At 34.5% G+C, this 18,449-nt stretch overlaps 2 protein-coding genes across 2 annotated transcripts; both read left to right on the forward strand.

Moving 5' to 3' along the window:
• The first annotated feature begins 2,050 nt into the window (after window positions 1–2,050).
• Window positions 2,051–3,758, forward strand: LOC110724096. The gene is made up of 3 exons (XM_021903491.1): window positions 2,051–2,140; window positions 2,792–2,930; window positions 3,208–3,758. Exons 1-3 carry the CDS (start codon window positions 2,051–2,053, stop codon window positions 3,756–3,758), a joined length of 780 nt encoding a protein of 259 aa, XP_021759183.1.
• Window positions 3,759–9,464: 5,706 nt separating this feature from the next.
• LOC110724275 (beta-glucosidase 12-like) lies at window positions 9,465–15,000 on the forward strand. The gene is made up of 11 exons (XM_021903698.1): window positions 9,465–9,885; window positions 10,246–10,350; window positions 10,720–10,795; window positions 10,906–10,983; window positions 11,147–11,234; window positions 11,338–11,557; window positions 11,705–11,820; window positions 12,545–12,756; window positions 13,606–13,743; window positions 14,139–14,283; window positions 14,562–15,000. Exons 1-11 carry the CDS (start codon window positions 9,562–9,564, stop codon window positions 14,752–14,754), a joined length of 1,695 nt encoding a protein of 564 aa, XP_021759390.1. The 5' UTR covers window positions 9,465–9,561; the 3' UTR covers window positions 14,755–15,000.
• The last annotated feature ends 3,449 nt before the right edge of the window (window positions 15,001–18,449 follow it).

The raw sequence follows: 18,449 nt of genomic DNA on the forward strand, positions 1-18,449 counted from the left end.
TTTTATCGTACAAAGATCAGTCGCCTGTATATAGGCTTCTGCTTCAATCAAGGCCTCCTGAAGAGTCACCACCCTTTTTCGAACCAAATCAAATTTGAAGGTAGACCCGTCTTTGAGACCTCTAAAAAAGTCGGTATAAGCTACCTCATCCGGTAACCCTTGAATCTGTATTCTCATCAGGTTGAACCGCCTGATGTAAGAACGAAGCCCCTCCTTCTCGCCCTGCTGAATTGTTCCCAAATCAAGGGTCGTTTTCTTCGCAGGGATGTTCATGGCGAAGTTGGAGGCAAATAAGTAAGCAAGCGTCCTGAAGCTATTTACACAACCAGTCGGCAGGTTGCCGAACCATTGCTGTGCGATTCCTTTGAGAGTCGCTGGGAAACACTTGCACCAAGTGGGATCATCCAACCCTTGAAGGTACATCAGGTTGGTGAATGCCATCAGATGGTCTTCTGGGTTAGTAGTGCCGTCATAGGCGCCTACTAGTACATTTTTTACTTTGGCCGGCTGAGCGGCGTCAGTAATTTCCTTGGAGAAGGCCGACGGCTGTTCACCAAGTCTAAGCAACCGTAGCTGCCAGTCCATAGGTTGGACGTTTTTTGCTGTAGGTCCACCAAATGGAGGTGGCTGCATAAAATACTGTTGTTGCGGCACAAATGGTAAGTTTGGTACCGCCTGGGCACTATGAAAGCCGGACTGACGGGAGGTGCCGCCTGACTGACTCTCATGGTACGACTGAGTATGCCTCATCGAGGCATTTCGCAAACTGTCTTGAAAGTTTGAAGTAGAAGCCGACTCTGACAATCGGTCACTCTTCTTCTGCTCTAGCAGTAGCCGAGCATCTGTGAATGTTTGCTTTGACCCGTCCGCCTGAATATGACGAACCGGTTTCCTATTTCCTGTAGGATAACGGAATTTTGTGAAATCAAGGGCAGGTGGCTCCCGCTTCCTAGATTTAGGATGAGGAGTCGCCTCTCGCCCTTGAACTGGCTTCCTCTTCAGTGAAGTGGAGGGTTTCTTGGCCGACTGCTCCTTGACTGAAGCAGGCGGCTTCTTGTTGATCAGCTCTTGAATCTCTCCCTTGAAGTTCCTTATGAAGGTCATGAGTTCGTTCCTTGTGATGGGAGCAGACCCATCAGTCGGCTGTTGCCGAACAGGCGGTGCGCCTGCTGGCTCGCTTCCTGTTTAAAGATGCTCCCGTTCCCTCCTTTCAGTATGACGGGTACGTCGGGCCCTTAGGGTCCCGTCTGGAGCTGTATGAGTTTCAACTTCAAATTCACTTTCGGTGTCATGGTCCGACTGAACTTGAGGGTCGTTTAGGGGACGCCTCTCTTCAGAAGTCGGTACAGACTTGGATGCCATCTCTGAAGTACTCTCCCCACAGACGGCGCCAAATGTTTCGGGGTTTTCTGATGTCCTGCGGGAGAGTTACAATTCCGAGACTGGAACCGGACGCCTGTACCTGCAAAATAACGGAGACTCCTGTGAGCTCCGCCTCCAACGGTCAAGTTAGTACCTGATTAAGGAGTAATTAATGCGAAAATTAAAGTAATAAGGTCTCTCTAGGTGAGAGTGTTTAAGGTAGGTAATCTGCTTAGTTAGCGAGATCAGCCGGTTATTAGTGTGTTCCGTAATGTTTCTGTCCTGACCCTCCCCTTAATGAGGATTAAGGGAGGTATTTATAACCTTGGGAAACGTGCCCATCCTAGGTTTAGGTAAACCTAGGGCCGATTGGGCTTCCCTCGGAAGTTGGGCCTGGGTGGCCGGTTTCTCCATTAGGCATGGAGTATGCCACATGTCGTGACATAACAGGTCCAAGGTGGACGAATAAGCGCGTGCCACGTGGTAAGCCCTGACAGTTCCAACTAGGGGACACTTGGCAGGTCCTGATTGGCCCACGTGGCGCATTCCGATTGGTAGGAGCAAAATCTCCTAATCAACAATTATTGGCAAAGATAGAAAATTTGCTGACCTTTGGAGAGATATACATCGAGAATATCATGCGGCTTATCTATCTCGACCACATGAAATTCCAGAGTGGAACAAGAACATGTTGGAGACTCATTGGAGGAGGATTGCTGCTGACCTACTCATATGGGCAAGTGTTATGGAAGAAGCTGGTAAAATAACCGGAAAGTGGGTACAATGATAGTGATGTTGTAAAAAATGCCCATGAATTGTTTTGAAGGTCTTGTCAAAATTCACCAAGGAATTTTAAATTTCAATATGCGTGGGGAAAGGTGAACGAATATCCAAAGTGGAGAAAGTTCATGAGGTGGGGTCTGAATAAGAAAGAAAGAAAGAAAGTTGATGCTGAACACAAAGCGAAAAAAGAACTTTAAGAGAGCAGCGATAGTGGTAAAAGAAATAGAGACGATGCTACTAGCTACTTTGTATATGGAGTTCAAAGAACACATTGAAAACATCATCCACATAAATTTACTAAAATTAACACAAATGTTGTTTCAAAAAATCTCTTCAAGCTCAAGTTCTTCATCTGATAGTAATGAAGAATTTCACCAAGTTATTGGCGACCTTGTCAATAATCACTTACCATCTAAATTGTACCAAACACCTCCACCTCGAAATCAACATAATAATACAGATGCTCATGTTTGAGTTCAAATGGATAGAAATAATGAACAAGGGCACAACCAATTGTTCAACGACTACTTTGCGATCCTTCTGTATATAATGAAAGTCATTTTTACCGGAGGTTTCGGATGAAACGACCTCTGTTTTGTAAGATTTTGAATAAGATTATATTTGTGGAAATGATGAGTTTTTTCAGCAAAGGCGAAATCCATCTGAGAAGTTGGGGTTGCCTGGAATCCAAAAATGCACAGCATCGATGAGAATGTTAGCGTATGGAGTGGCTCCTGACGCTGTTGACGAGTATCTACTTATGGGTCAAACAACTACACGGAAATGTCTAAAAAATTTATGTAAAGGGGTAATCAAGGAATTTTGAAGCTGAATATTTACGAAGCCCGACGGACGAAGACCTACGAAAGATCCTGTATAGAAATGACCAACGAGGTTTTCCAGGGATGATTGGAAGTATTGATTGTATGCATTGGAAGTAGAAGATTTGTCCAAATGCATGGAAAGGTCAATATTGCGAACGAAATAAGAACGTAACCCTCATTTTAGAAGCAGCTGCAGATGAAGATCTATAGATATGGCATTCTTTTTTCGGTATTCCAGGTTCTTGTAATGACCTTAATGTACTTTACTATTCACTAGTTTTTACTGATGTGTTGCAAGGTCGAGCACCTTTGGTGAAGTTTAATGTCAATGGCCATGAATACAATATGGCTTACTACCTAGCTGATGGTATTTATCCGAGTAGGGCTACTTTTGTGCAAGGATTTACCAATCCTCAAACTCATAAGCATATGCTTTTTGCTGAACAACAAGCTGATGCACGTAAAGATGTTGAATGTGCATTTGGTGTCCTACAAGCGAAATTTGCAATTGTACGACAACCAGCTCTTGCTTACGATGAAGATGTGCTAGCTGACATTATGAAGGCTTGTATAATAATTCATAACATGATAGTAGAGGATGAACGAGATACTTATAAAAATGCTGAAGTAACAAGAAGATATTACGAAACAGATCGCCCAATGTCACATCTAGGAGGTGAAGCTAGTACAAGTGGTACTCCAAATAATGATGAGACATTTCAGATTCAAACAGGACATCCTATTGACATTAATAAGTATTCAGAGAAAAGGGACGCTATGCGTACGTAATAGACAAACTCATCAATCCTTGAAAGATAACTTTATAGAGCACATTTGGGAAAAGTTTGGTGACAATAATTCTTAAAATCTAATGACGCTTTAATCATCATGTTTCGTAATCATATTTCACTTTTTATTACTTATTATGTCTTCCAATAATTATTATTATCTAATTAGTTCGTAATTAATTAAAGTCATAATTTTAATTAATTACAATTTAATTATCGTCAAGTATATGGGTAGGAAGTATTATGCATAGTAATTATTATAAAAATTGAAAATAAGAGAGAGAATATAGTGTGGTAGAGGGAAAAGTAAGAAAGAGAGTGGCGAGGGAATTTTTTGGTTTGTTGTTGGTGAGATGAAAAAAAATTATTTCTTTAAAAATCTAATGTGGAGGAGAGGGAAAGTTAGAGAGAGAGTGAAAGGAATTTTGTTTTTTTCCTCTACTGATAGTGCTCTAAGTTCATTTTCTTTGTCTCTCGTTGAAATGATAATTTATTCCATTTTTTAATAAAATTTTCAAAGAGATTTTATGTCAATAGAATGAGGGTCAAATGTAAATTAAAAGATCGATGTGAATATTGCCATAACCAATTTTGTTAAATACTTTTTTTTTTTAGGGATTGTTAAATAATTTTTTTTAGGGATTGTTAAATTCTTGTTAGTTACTATTTTAAGCATTATAACTGAAAAAATAGAAAATCCTAAACCAATTCGATCCAACCATATAAAATAAAGGAAAAATTATGACCGTTTGAATGGGATAATTTTTTTAAAAAAAGACACGCGTCAAGTGTAATACTTGGAAATCCCCTTCTTTTAAAATATACTTTTTACTCTAAATAAAACTCTTTTAAGGAAATATCCAAAATATTACCGCCACCGTGATAACAGCTAACGCTATTTTTCAAAGTCACATAGCGGAAGTTTAATCAACTTCTAAAAATAATCTTGATCTGACTTCCCAACCTCAAAACAAAATAGAAATAAATAAACCACAAGTTGGAACTAATCTAAGCATGACCCTTTTTAAAAATCCAACTTAAAATAAACATAACAAAGTTAGTCCATAATCAATAATTCAAAATATAATACTAGGAAAGCATAACAAGTAACTCTCGACACTCATTTCCATCATGCTATTCATGCTTCAAGTACATGTCTCTTTCCTTTTATTTCAACCGTACCCTTTACTGACCATATAAATGGGTCGTCATAGTAGGGCAAGCCAAAGGAAAGCCAAACACAAACACTAAAGTACGAATCAACAAAAGCTGAGTACATATGCACCACACTAAGGCCCCGTTCTTTAGAGATGCTCTGCTCTGCTCTGTTTTCAAATAATAATTAATAATAACAATAATAATAAATGTTAAATTATAATAATAATTAATATTATATTGATGATAATAATTTATTATTTTAAATAATTATAATAATTAGTAGTATTAAAAATAATTATAATAATTATTAATATTAATAATAATTAATATTTATTAATCATAATAATATTTAATAATAATAATTATCAATAATAATCTAAAGAGGAGTTTTTACCGAGTTTTTAGAAAGCCATATAGGATTTAATTTTCTTAACGCGCCACGTAGGATAATAAATTTTAATTGTAGCCAATAAAATAATAGATTATTGATTTCTTGTAAAATTAAATAATTCAAATGCCATGTAAGAAAAATTGTCATCGAATGGGATTTTTATATTTAAATTAATTTAATATAAATATTATCTAAATGTTATCTTAACGCGCCACTGTTGTCTTTTATCTTTCTACTATTAACATATGTTAAATATGGTACACGTTTATTTAAGTTTTCACTCACCTAAATCAATTGCACTTAATAATAATAATAATAATGACACAACAACAACAACAAAAACAACAACCCCATGAAGAAGGCTACATTTGTATATTGTGATAATATCGAGGGGTTGCTAATGTTGTTTCTGAGTCATGTTGGCTACGTAATCTTCTTTTGGAACTTCATTATCCCATAAAAGAAGGCTACATTGGTATATTGTGAAAATGTTAGTGCTATCTATCTTGCAAGTAATCCTGTTCAGCATCAACGCACTAAACATTTCAAGATGGATATCCACTTTGTTTGTGAAAAGGTTGCTCGAGGCCAGGTTCGTATTTTACATGTACTATCTCGTCATCAGATTGCAAATATTTTTACTAAGGGACTACCATTGGTTTTGTTTGAAGATTTTTGGGACAGTCTTAGAGTTCGATGTCCTCCCGCTATGACTGTAAGGGAGTGTTAGAATATATTGAGATATATTCTAATTTTGTATAGTTGTTATATTTGTTAGGTGTATAATTGGCTTAATATTTATCCCTTAATTATAGCTAGTCATCAGTTTGTATTCTTAGGCCCCGTTCTCTTCACCTTATTGTTGCTGAACTGAAATTATTTTTAAGAAATTGGCTTAAAATAATCCCAACTATTAGCGGTGGGTGCAAAATAATAAGATCTCAATTATTTGCTTTCAATGTTACCACCTTTTGTAATATAAGTGCAAAATAATATGCCAGCTATCAGAGAAGGTATATCGAGGAATTTTTCATCTGTATTTGTTATATTATTTTATACTATTAATAATTAATTATTTTTTTTCAAAATACATATTTCCTACATTTGATTTTTATTTACAATAACACACTATTTTGACATGACACACATTTTAAGAGAGATACTAGTCATGATAAACGGACAAATTAATCAACAAAATTTTACCACCAATCCCTACCTTATAAAAAGTGCAATATTACTCTTATGAATAGTGATGTGCCAATTATGCCATTCAAAATATGTATTTACATATATACCCTCATTAATGTGTATAAGTTTTTGTAATGAATAGTGTTTGGACAATAATTATACCATATAGACTATTTATTCACTCTCATTAATAATGATTACTTTTTAAAAAAAAAAAAAAAAATTGGCACAACACTATTAATGTTTATATAGTTTTCTCATTAAAAAGTATAAGGTAGGGATTGGTGGTAAAATTTACTATTCATAAGTAAATTACACTATTCATAACGTCGGAGAGTTATACATGGTCAAACTTCATATTCCGGTCTAAGGTAGTAAATTACAACAATTTTCAAAAACTAGGTAGTCAATTACAACATTTTTTTAATAGCTAGTTTCTCTCAAATTCTAGATTATAATAGGTATAATTTTTCACAAAATTTCCAAAATAATAATAATATTGAATACGAACGGAATATTCATTAAAATGTCTTCTTTGGAGGCTGGCATACCATTTTGCACATTTAGTACAATAGGTTGTACTGATGATAGCAAATAGTTGAGGTTGTATTAATTTGCACACACCATCAATAATTGGTATTATTTTAAGCCAATTTTCCTTATTTTTACTGAAACAAAATTATATTTGCTGAATTTAAATTATTTTTACTGAACTTAAATTAAATTTATTGAAATGAAATTATTTTTGCTGAACTGAAATTATTTTTACTGATTTTTTGTTATAATTCTTCTTTAAGAAAACTGAATTTTACTGAACTGAACTTATTTTTACTAAACTGAAATTAATTTTAATGAGCTGAACTTATTTTTACTGAACTGAAATTATTTTTACTTAATATTATTTTTGTAAGGTGAAGGGAACAGGGCCTTAGCCTGACATTACGCTTGTATATCTCGTATATAAGCCAAGGATGCTAAATGAATTAATCAAGGAAAATAGCAAAATACTTCTTTCAATAATTTATAAATTTTAGTGCATTTGAACCATAAAATTATGAATGATTTAACTATTAGTGAACGCACATATGTTTAATGAGCAATTTTCCTCTTTTCTATTTGGTATTCGGATAGAATTTTAAGATAAGTAAAAGTAAGAGTTACACTAGGAGTCTTAAAGTAATTTATGCTTAACTTCAAAAAAAGTAATTTATACTTTGTTTCAAAATCAGAAATGACAAAGTAACCCCACCAACTTAGTAACCCCTCCAACCAAGTAACCCCTGACCGAACCTAGTAACCCATGATCGCGCCAAGTTATCCCTGACCGGTCCTGGTAACCCCTGACCGGAACAAGTAACCCCTGATCGGATCAAGTAACTAACCCCTTAAATAACCCAACTAGTAACCCCTGACCGGATCGGACCAAGTAACCCCTCCGACTTAGTAACCCTCTGACTTAGTAACCCCACTTACGTAACCCCTCAAGTAACCTTACTTAAATAATTTACCTAGTAATCCCTAGCAACCCATTCTAGTAACCCCAATTAAGTAACCTATCTAGTAACCCCTTAAGTAACCCCCGACCTACCCATCTAGTAACCCCGACCTAGTAACCCTTGACCCACCACCACCCCAAGACGCCACTAGCCCCACCCCTAATATGCCATGCCACCACCACGATACACCAAACCCACAAACAAACATAGATCCAACCGAACCCACAACCAAATCGTTAAAAAATAAATAAATAAATCGAACAAATACCTTTAAAATTAACAATGGTTTTGAGTTTCACTTCAAATATGGCTAAAAAGGTCAAATTCGACCATGAAAACTCTAGATCTAGAGTTTATATGGCCGAATTTGGTCTTAAAAACCTTCAAGTATTTTCCGACGACGGATTACGAGGAGCTCACGGAGTACGACGACGAGTTGGTGGAGGATATGCATTCCCTTTTTTGGAGTAGGGAGGAGAGAAAAAGAGGAGATAGCTTGGTGAAGGGAGTGATATGGATGGCTAATTGGAGAAGAAAAAATAAAAAGAGGAGAGAGAAAGAGGACATAGAGAAGAGAGAAGAGAGAAGAAGAATTTAAAAATAAAAAATTATATTATGACTGACCGTACGGTACGACAAGCAACATATAAAACTTTGTGTTGTTTAAATTATTTCTAAGTATTCATCAAAAATTAAATAAATAAGTCAATTAGTACACGAATTGTAAATGTTCGACAAGAATATCATAAAACAGTCATAATATTTTGAGATGGTGCTTTGATGATGACACGTTTAATTAACTCAGCTATCAACATCTTCAATTCTGTTAGAGATATGAGATATCGGAAAAATATATGTGTGATATATTTTCAGTATGTATCTTATTATGAAAATAATATATTTAGATTTATTTTATGTTAATATATATTTAGACAATATTCTCATAATAAGATATATACGGAAAATAGATATCTCATATCTTCAATAGAAGTTGATCTAAATTTTTGCAATGGGACAAAAATTTAGGATTAGAAGGTGTACTTAATACACGCTACACATACAATTTGTTGTATGTGATCCCTACATACAACCTTATTTTAATTTGTCATGTTTTTATTGGCTACAATAATTAATCCACGTTCCATTAGAATTCAATTTATATTTTTACTCCTAATTTTCTCCTCTTTTTTGATGATGTGTCAAATTTCTAGTGGCGTTGTATGTAGGGGACAACATACAATAATTGTATGTGTATCAGCTTTCGTAATCAGTGATACGGCAGGATGCATGATTTTTAGCGATTTTTAAACATCGTGTTCCTCGAGGGCAACAAGCCATGGGGCCTGGATCGTCTTTAATTGCTTCTCAGCACGATAGGATATTAAACTACTCCGTATTAAATTTGATTAACGATTAATTCAACGCAACTATATCACGTTTTATTTTTTGACAACTTCATAAATGGCATTTATTCATGATATTACTACTATAAATTAAACCACTTTCTTGTAGTAAAGAAACGCAACTAGCACATACACAAGAAAGTTCTTCATTTCTTGGTCAAAAATACCATGGCCCTCCTTCACACAGCTCCATCTCACACTCTTCATTCTTCCATCACAAAGCTTAACCTGAAAAACCCGAGCCCCTTTGTGTCGAAAACTAGCTTCACTAGTAGGAATTTGCATTTTAGAGAGCCAAGTTTTGGTGCTACAAAGATATCATGTAGACTTATTCCTAAAATTATTAAAGATGGAGTGAACACTGTTGTGAACCCGGTTATTTCCATCGTTGATGGCCTCCAACCTGCGATCTACACACCGCCCAAAGACGATTTGAAAAAGGAGGATTTCCCTGCTGATTTTATCTTTGGTGCCTCTACTTCCGCTCTTCAGGTTACACTACTCTCTCGTGTTACTCGTCTATTAATATGTTATGACAATATTTTCTTTTAGGTGACTTGTTTATCTTGCTATATTGTTTATAAAAAAAAAAAAAAAAAGTGACACATTTCACAAAATTGAATAATTGAACTTGAACTTACATATATCAATTAATTTGATTATGTAAATGATGACTACAAAAACTTCTCAAGAAACTAGAGCATTTGCATATCATCTAAGTTTTTAATTTGCTAGACCAGATGTTAAATGCTGTGTTATAGTAATATTTCTGCTTTTATTTTGCCCTGTAGAATAAGTTCGACATGCAATGGTATGTATGTTTAATTGGTTACTGGTAATTGATTGTGACAGACTGAAGGAAGAGGAGATGAAGGTGGTAGAGGAAAAAGTACCTGGGACTTCATGATTGAAGCCGAAAAGGGTCGTAAAGCAGTTGACTCCTACAACCTTTATAAGGTAAAACAACCTAACTTTGAATTTTAAACGTTGCATTGATGATGTGACCATTAAGTTCGAGAAGTATTGGCGCATAGGCCCTAATGCGTATGTGTTTCACATGCAAATAAAATGACATATTTGTTAATAATGAGAATGAAAAAAAAGGAGGTGAAAAATATGATAGCGACTGCATAATACTACATAAAAAGTACTACTGTACCATTAAGAGAGAGAAAATGTATCACCGAACCTCAGATTGCCATCCAAATATATGCATGTCAAATACATAGGCTCTATTCGCTTAGATGCACTCTCAGAAGTTATTTTTGTGTACCATTCAAATCAAAAGGTTGCGATGATCTAATTATTTGTTGGCAACAATTGCAGGAAGATGTTAAAATTTTGAAGGAAACAGGGCTAAATTCTTACAGATTTTCCATTGCTTGGCCAAGGATTTTGCCTAGTAAGTTTCTTTAATATCCAAAAATAAACTAAAGTGAGTTTTTTTATTTATTTTTGACGAGAATAGTGAGTTCATTTTATTTATACTAACTCTTCTAAAAAATGTTGCAGATGGAACAGTGGAATCAGGGATCAACCAAGAGGGCATTGATTTCTATAATAACTTCATTGATGAATTAGTTGCAAATGGTAATTTACTTTTCCATCCTATCGAAACTTTTTAATAATTCAATCCGGATTTAATTATTCTCAAGTTACGAATTCAAATTACACTATTGACTTAACAAATACATGTACCTGTTTAGCACATGTTACATTTATCTCACAATTTAATTTGCTCCAATGCTATCAGGGATCACTCCAATCGTTACTTTGTTCCATTTCGATCTACCAGTGCCACTACAAAAACAATACTATGGCTTCATGCGACCCAACGTAGTGTATAAATCTACCACATTCTTTAGCTATTCAAATATAGTGTACGTATAATTTAATGTAACGTGTGATATTTAACATTGGCTTTCATAAAAAATGTGACTACAGGGAACAATTCACGGAATTTGCTGATCTTTGCTTTGAGAAATTTGGTGATCGTGTTAAGTATTGGGGGACGATCAACGAGCCTTATGTATTCGGGGCGTATGGCTACAAGATGGGATTGCCTAGCGAACTTCAGAAAGATCCTAAAGGTTCATTCATTGCCACCCACCATATCATCTTAGCTCATGCTTCTGCCGCGAAACTCTACAAAGATAAATACCAGGTGAAAATCATTCTTACAACTATATTTTTTTATATATATAATACGTACAATAACGTAACTCTATCGAATTTGATTATTTTATTTTATATTTTTTATGTAACATAGCTTGATTATAACTGACTACTTGTACAATATTTTCTTTTGTAGAAATCTCAAAAGGGGAAAATCGGAATTTCGCTCCCGTGTAAATGGTTTATGCCACATTCAACTGATCCTAAAGACTTTGCTGCTTCAAAAATACAGTTGGATTTCACCTTAGGATGGTAACCAATTATCCTTTGTGTAGTTTTAAGAGAAATAATCTATTGCAAAATGACCTCTATCTACTTTTATTGCACATGTGTAGAGTAGAGTAATAATCTAACTCAATATTAAAAAGAATAGAGTTTGTCAATAATATACTCCGTATTATCTTGAGTGATTATTGGGTGGAATCATTAATTATATGTAGCACAATCAACGGAGTAGTAAATTTTTTTATTTTTGTTTCAGATATTTAATTGAATTATTTTTTTAATATAGTACTCGTATCTTTAGTGCATAGACACAATTTATTTAATAATGTGTCTGGCATAATCCCAAAAGTCATTTATTAACGTGTCCCACCTCAAATATGAAATACACCTCCGTTCCAAGTTACTCGCAACGTTTTGACTTTTTATACTATTCACACATTTTACTTTGACCATCTTTTTTAACTATTATACGAACGCAATTGTAATCATGTAACATGTTGTTGGATCTATTTTAATACATAGTATCTTAATATAAACGTTTTGTAGCTTTTATAAATATATAATAAAAGACTAGGACGATCAAATATATACATCGGCAAGCGTGTCCGTTCAAAATGTTGCAAGTAAAATAGGTTAGAAAGAGTAGTTCTTATGAAATCTACATTTTCTTGCAATTTTAGTGTTTTATGTTTTTGGTTATTAGTTGATTTTTAAACTATGCTTAATTTCATTTAAATTACGTATTTTATAGGTACATGGACCCACTTATTCGTGGGGACTACCCAGAATCAATGAAAAAGAATGTGAAGGGGCTTCCAGAATTCACAAAAGCAGAAAAGGCACTAATCAAAGGCGCCTATGATTATATTGGTATAAATTATTACACTTCCAGATTCGTCGAACACACTTGTACTGTTGATCCAATGGCTGGCACTATCACTATCAATTTCAACGAACAAATTGGTAATTTCTTATTTTTATTTTTTTTATGTTTCATTAATTTTTTTAATTTAATAATACACATAGCACAAGGGGAAAAAATTATAATCTTTGCAAACATATCACATAGCACAAGGGGAAAAAAATTATAATCTTCACAAACATATCCTATTCGCATGTCACATTGATCAATAATATTGTGCAATAATTCGAGTTTAAGTACCTTTCTATTTGTATGTTGATCAAATAGACCAATAGTGATTGGACTTTTAAGGAACTCTGGGCCGCATATCAATCGGAATAATAGTAAGAAACGGAATGAGAATGATACATGTAAAATCGTTTAAGCAAATAAGGGATAATTAAAAAAAAATAAAAAAAATATTGGTGTTTAAATAATAATCATTGATTAACAATGCTACTTATTAATTTTTAATAATAATAAATATGATAAAAATAACGATCCATTATGGTTTCAAAAAAAAAAAGATCCATTTTGTCAATTTGCGAATTATTGACAAGTAACGTGTCTAATTCCCAGACAATCACGCTTACGACTTACGAGTAACAAATTCTTTAATACTACTCTCTTTCATGCAAGTAATAAGTCATATATATATATATATATATATATATATATATATATATATATATATATATATATTATTTTATTTTCCGAACAATGTACTTTTTTATACTCTTATAGTCATGTTTTACAATCTTCACTTAATCACTTCGATTAAAAAAAAAAAAAAAAACTTCACTTATTTATATAAGTATTCAATAATATATGAGGAAGAACAAAAAGGAATTTTACATCTTTTTACTCGTATTTAATAGCTACAAATAATAACATTCTTAAATTGATTGCAGCTGATGATGAGGGAAACCCTGTTGGGGTGCAAGCCAAAGGACAAGCTGACATTTATATCCGTCCTGATGGACTCAAGAATTTGCTTCTCTACATTAAGGAAGAATATGGCAACCCTGAAGTCTATGTCACTGAGAATGGTAAGTACATTTTTAAATACGAGCAATTCTTTGGTGAAGTGGACAAGCCTTATTCTTTTGGACTAATTTTAAATTTATTTTAATTCAATTCAGTTTAATTTAATTTAACACATTACAAGACTTTTAAGTCGTCTTAAAATAAGTTTACTTATATCCTCCATACAATAAATTATTTAAACTTCGCTTTATAAAAGAATTATATTGCCATTATAATTCTAATTCGACGAAAATTAATTTTATAGATATATTTTTCAAATAAAAGATTTGGGATTCAATTTTTGTCATTTTCAATTATAAGATTTAGGATTCAATTATCATAGTCAACCTTAATTATGATTATAACTATATCAAGCAAGCTCCTAACATAATATGGACTGTTATGGTTAAAACAACAGGTGTTCCTGATAAACCAACTATCACAAGTTCAATTCAGGATCTAATTGCACAAGGGAAAAATGAAGAACTTGCGGCTGCTCTTGATGATGACTACAGAATTGAGCATACTCAGGATCATCTTATCGCTGTTCGTGAAGCACGCAGGTAATTATATATATACATATATAATTTGCTCCGTCTTGCATTTGGAAAGAATAACTAAGTCCGTGCAAAAGTCAAAATGTGTCACTTACAAAATAGCCAGAAGTAATATGTAAGGCGTACGTGGGATTACCTCTAGTGGGTACAGCATGTTCGTTCCCCAGTCTTCAGGATCACTCAAAATTATATAACTAATATTTCCTTGTATGCAAATTCTTATTAGTTAATAACGTTTTTTTTTTTTTTTTTGAAAAATTAATAATTGGGTTTATACAATGCAGAGAGGGAGCAAATGTGAAAGGCTATATAGTATGGTCGTTGATGGACAATATGGAAGTAGGAGCTGGTTATGATGTTCGCTTCGGTCTCAACTTTACAGATTATTTTGACAATCACAAAAGATACCCTAAGAAATCTGCTAGATGGTATGCTAAATTCCTCAATGCTGATAGCACTAAGGATTCCTTGAACTAAACCAATACTGATTGCATGATATTCATCAAGATTTATGTGAAATTTTAATTGTATGGCTTTGTAGTCGTGGTGCATTATAGAAAATACAAATAAAGTTCATTATGAACTATATAGAGTTCCACAAGTGTTTTGTGTTCGATCACATGATGTATGTGTTTATTTTCATTTGAATTGTACTTTATGTAATAGTTTTGTGTATTGTTTTGGTTTCAATCAATAACATAAACTTTCAATTGTCAGTCTCAACTGTTTATGGCATATTGTCGCACTTTTCTGTCCCAAACAGAATTTTGTTTCCTCCACTCTCTCTCTCTTTTTATACTACGTTCGTTACATATTATTTGCAACGATTTGACATAAAGTAGAGAGGAAAAATGTCTAATCGTTGCACATAATATGTAACGGAGGTCAATAACTAGTCCAATTTTAAAATGTAACTTTTTATAAATTTTATTGTTAACAAATAACAATATAAGATGTGCGTTGACAAAGGTGAGTCTCCAAAAATTAGTTATACTCCGTAGTTAATAGGAAATGGAGAGGGATCCGATAAGAACCACTCCTTGTATAAGAACACTGAAAACCTCTTTACATAAAAACACTTTATGTTCTAAACTTTTTTTTTCCTTATGTTCTAACGTTTTTCCTATGTTCTAATTTTTTTTTCCTATGCTCAAAATTTTTTCTTCTTATGTTCAAAATTATTTCTGATGCTGTAATTTTTGTAGCCTATGTTTTAAATTTTTTTCTATGTTCTAAATTTAATTTTCAGCTTGTTACTAAATTTTTTTCCTAAATTCTAAATTATTCTTATGTTATAAATTTTTTTTCCTATATTCTAATTTTTTTCAGCCTATGTTCTAACTTTTTTCCTATGTTCTAAATTATTTTTCACAAACTTTTATATACGGCTGACCGTATCATACGACCAGCCACAATGTTTTTTTTTCTCTCTCTCTCCTCTCTTCTCTCTCCTCCCCTCTCCTCCATTTTTTCATCCTTGAATCACCGACTTCCTGCTCCAACGATCGTCGTCGACTTCCTTCTCCAACCCAGATCGTCGTCGACTTCCTTGAAGCTCCAACCCAGCTCGTGGTTGTCGTGAAGCTCCTCGTACTCCGTTGCTGGAAAACAATTTAGAGGTTTTTAAGGCCAAATTGAGCCATGAAAACTCTAGATCTAGTGTTTTCATGATCGAATTTGGCCTTTTTAGTCTATTTGAAGTGAAATTTGAAGTCAATGTTAATAAGTAAGGTGTAGGGGTGGGACTTTTCAAACCGAACCGTGAAACCGTCCGTTACCGAGCCGAACCATCACGGACCGAACCATTTATAACCCGCTAATTTTAAACCGAAAACCGAACTGAACCGTATAATGTCAAACCGAAACCGAACCGAACCAATTAATGTTAACCCGTTACGAACCGTAAACCAATAACAAACCAAACCGTTTATAAACCGAAACCGTTTGAACCGATTAATGTTAACCCGCTAACTGTTTAAACCGAACCGTTTATAAACCGAAACCGTTTAAACCGTAGGAAAAAACCGTTTAAATCGAACCATTTACAACCCGCACCGTTTAAACCGAACTGTTATAACCCATTAAACCGTTTAAACCGAACTATTTTCAAACCGCAACCCGTTTAAACCGATCCGATTACAAACTATTTAAACCGAACCGTTTACAACCCGTTCCATTCAAATTGAACTATTTACAGCCTTTAACAATTTGTTAGAATTCCACGAAATATATTTGATGTTTAATGTAATTTAACAGTACAATTTTTTTTACATATAATTATTGATTTAAATTTGTAAATTTTTTTGCTATTATAAAATTAAAATTATATTCTTGTATAACTAAATTAGGAGTTATAAATTAAATAAAAAAATGAAAAAATTTGGCCACCCACCCAATCCAACCACCCTCCACCCACCCACCACCGTAACCCACCCTAACACCACCCCCGCCGTCACCCCAGACCTACCCTAACACTACCCCCCACCCACCACCGTTACCGTAACCCACCCCCACCCCACCACCGTTACCGTAACCCACCCCCACCCCACCAACGTCAACCCAGACCCACCCTAACACCACCCCCGCACCCACCATAATTACCGTAACCCACCCCACCCCACCCCACCACCCACCGTAAATAAAAAAAACCCAGACCCAAACCTTACCCCACCCCATCCACCACCGTCACCGTAAATAATAAAAACCAAGACTCATACCCCACCCCACCTACCACCATCACCGTAACGTACCCCACCCCACCCCCTTAACAAACCCCACCCCACCCCACCCACCACCGTCACTATAAAAAAAAAAAAAAAAAAAAAAAAAAAAAAAAAACAGACCCAGCCCCAACCACACCCACCACCGTCACCGTAACACACCCCACCCCATACAAAAAAATCGAAAAAAAACCCAAACCCACCGTAACCCCACCCCACCCACCCCCACGAAACCCAACATCCTCGAAACCCCCCAACTCACTCTAATTGCTCACCCACCATAAAACTCCCTCCCTCCCTCGAAAAATCCTCCCTCCCCACCCACCCGAACCCAGTCTAACCGCCGCCGCACCCACCCTAACTCGGCCCCCTCCGTTGCCCACAACTTGAAAAAAAATTAAAAAGAAAAACAGAAAATAAAAAAAGGAAGAACGAAAACACCTTATATATTAATCCTGAATTTGGCCTCGAATTTGGTTTTAAAAGGCCAAATTCGATCATGAAACAACTAGATCTAGAGTTTCGTGGTCGAATTTGACCATAAAAACCGTCGTGCGTGGTGCCGGTGGACGGAGACGGAGAAACGAGATGGAAGAAAGGAGAACATAGACGGAAGAAGGAAGAAGAAGAAAGGAAGAAGGAAGAGGAGATGAGAGAGAAAACGAGAGAGCAGTGAGCATATTAGCAGCCATGGCTTCAAAAAATTGATAATATTACAGAAGAGGATTAAGAAAACGAGAGAGAAATAAAAAAGAGTACTAAAGAGACGATGGTAAGAGTGATCTGATTGGTGGAAAAGAAAACACACGGATCGTGAATTGGAATGTGTGCGATGATAGGCCGTTAGATGACATGCAAATCAATGGTTGATATTTAATATAAGACGGTGACACGGATCATGGGATAATGGATTTGGATAGTATGTTTTTTTTTTTATTCATAGCTACGTACTAATAAAAACACTACTGTACTCTTAACTTTATGTAACTTATAAATTGTAAGAAACACAAATGTTTGGAAATTGGAATTGATTCAATATGACATATTTAATGTATATTAGTTATATGTATATCAGTATATGTAATAAATAATAATGTATGGTACGATTGGTATCATACTATCATTGGTATGTATAGATAATCGATAAATGTATCTGATTATTAAAACTTAAAACAGTTGATCGATCTAATTGAATACTTCTACTTCCCCACCCGTTTTCTGTAACTTGCAAGTTGCAACATATATATGTTGCAGCCTTGTAGGCACGTAATCTTAAAAGGTGATTAGAGAGGGTAAGACAACAAAGTAATTCAGCAATATAACTTTAACACCAAAATTATGGAATAGTTACAAACAATTATCAATTATTACTTTATTAGACTAATGGGAAATTGAATAATCGTGATTTTAATAAAACATCCAAATATAGTTCCGTAACATTAAATTATTAGT

The sequence above is a fragment of the Chenopodium quinoa genome, unplaced genomic scaffold (genome assembly GCF_001683475.1).
Source record: "Chenopodium quinoa cultivar QQ74 unplaced genomic scaffold, ASM168347v1, whole genome shotgun sequence".
Lineage (NCBI taxonomy): Eukaryota > Viridiplantae > Streptophyta > Magnoliopsida > Caryophyllales > Amaranthaceae > Chenopodium > Chenopodium quinoa.

Excerpts from the sequence above, each read along its gene's own strand:
- LOC110724096 (XM_021903491.1), top strand. The coding sequence starts at position 2,051 with ATGTTGGAGACTCATTGGAGGAGGATTGCTGCTGACCTACTCATATGG. Across the intron at positions 2,141-2,791 it reads GTAAAATAACCGGAAAGTGG|CAAAGGCGAAATCCATCTGA; the intron begins GTACAATGATAG and ends GAGTTTTTTCAG. Across the intron at positions 2,931-3,207 it reads TCAAACAACTACACGGAAAT|GTTCTTGTAATGACCTTAAT; the intron begins GTCTAAAAAATT and ends TCGGTATTCCAG.
- LOC110724275 (XM_021903698.1), top strand. The coding sequence starts at position 9,562 with ATGGCCCTCCTTCACACAGCTCCATCTCACACTCTTCATTCTTCCATC. Across the intron at positions 10,984-11,146 it reads TGATGAATTAGTTGCAAATG|GGATCACTCCAATCGTTACT; the intron begins GTAATTTACTTT and ends CAATGCTATCAG. Across the intron at positions 14,284-14,561 it reads GCTGTTCGTGAAGCACGCAG|AGAGGGAGCAAATGTGAAAG; the intron begins GTAATTATATAT and ends TATACAATGCAG.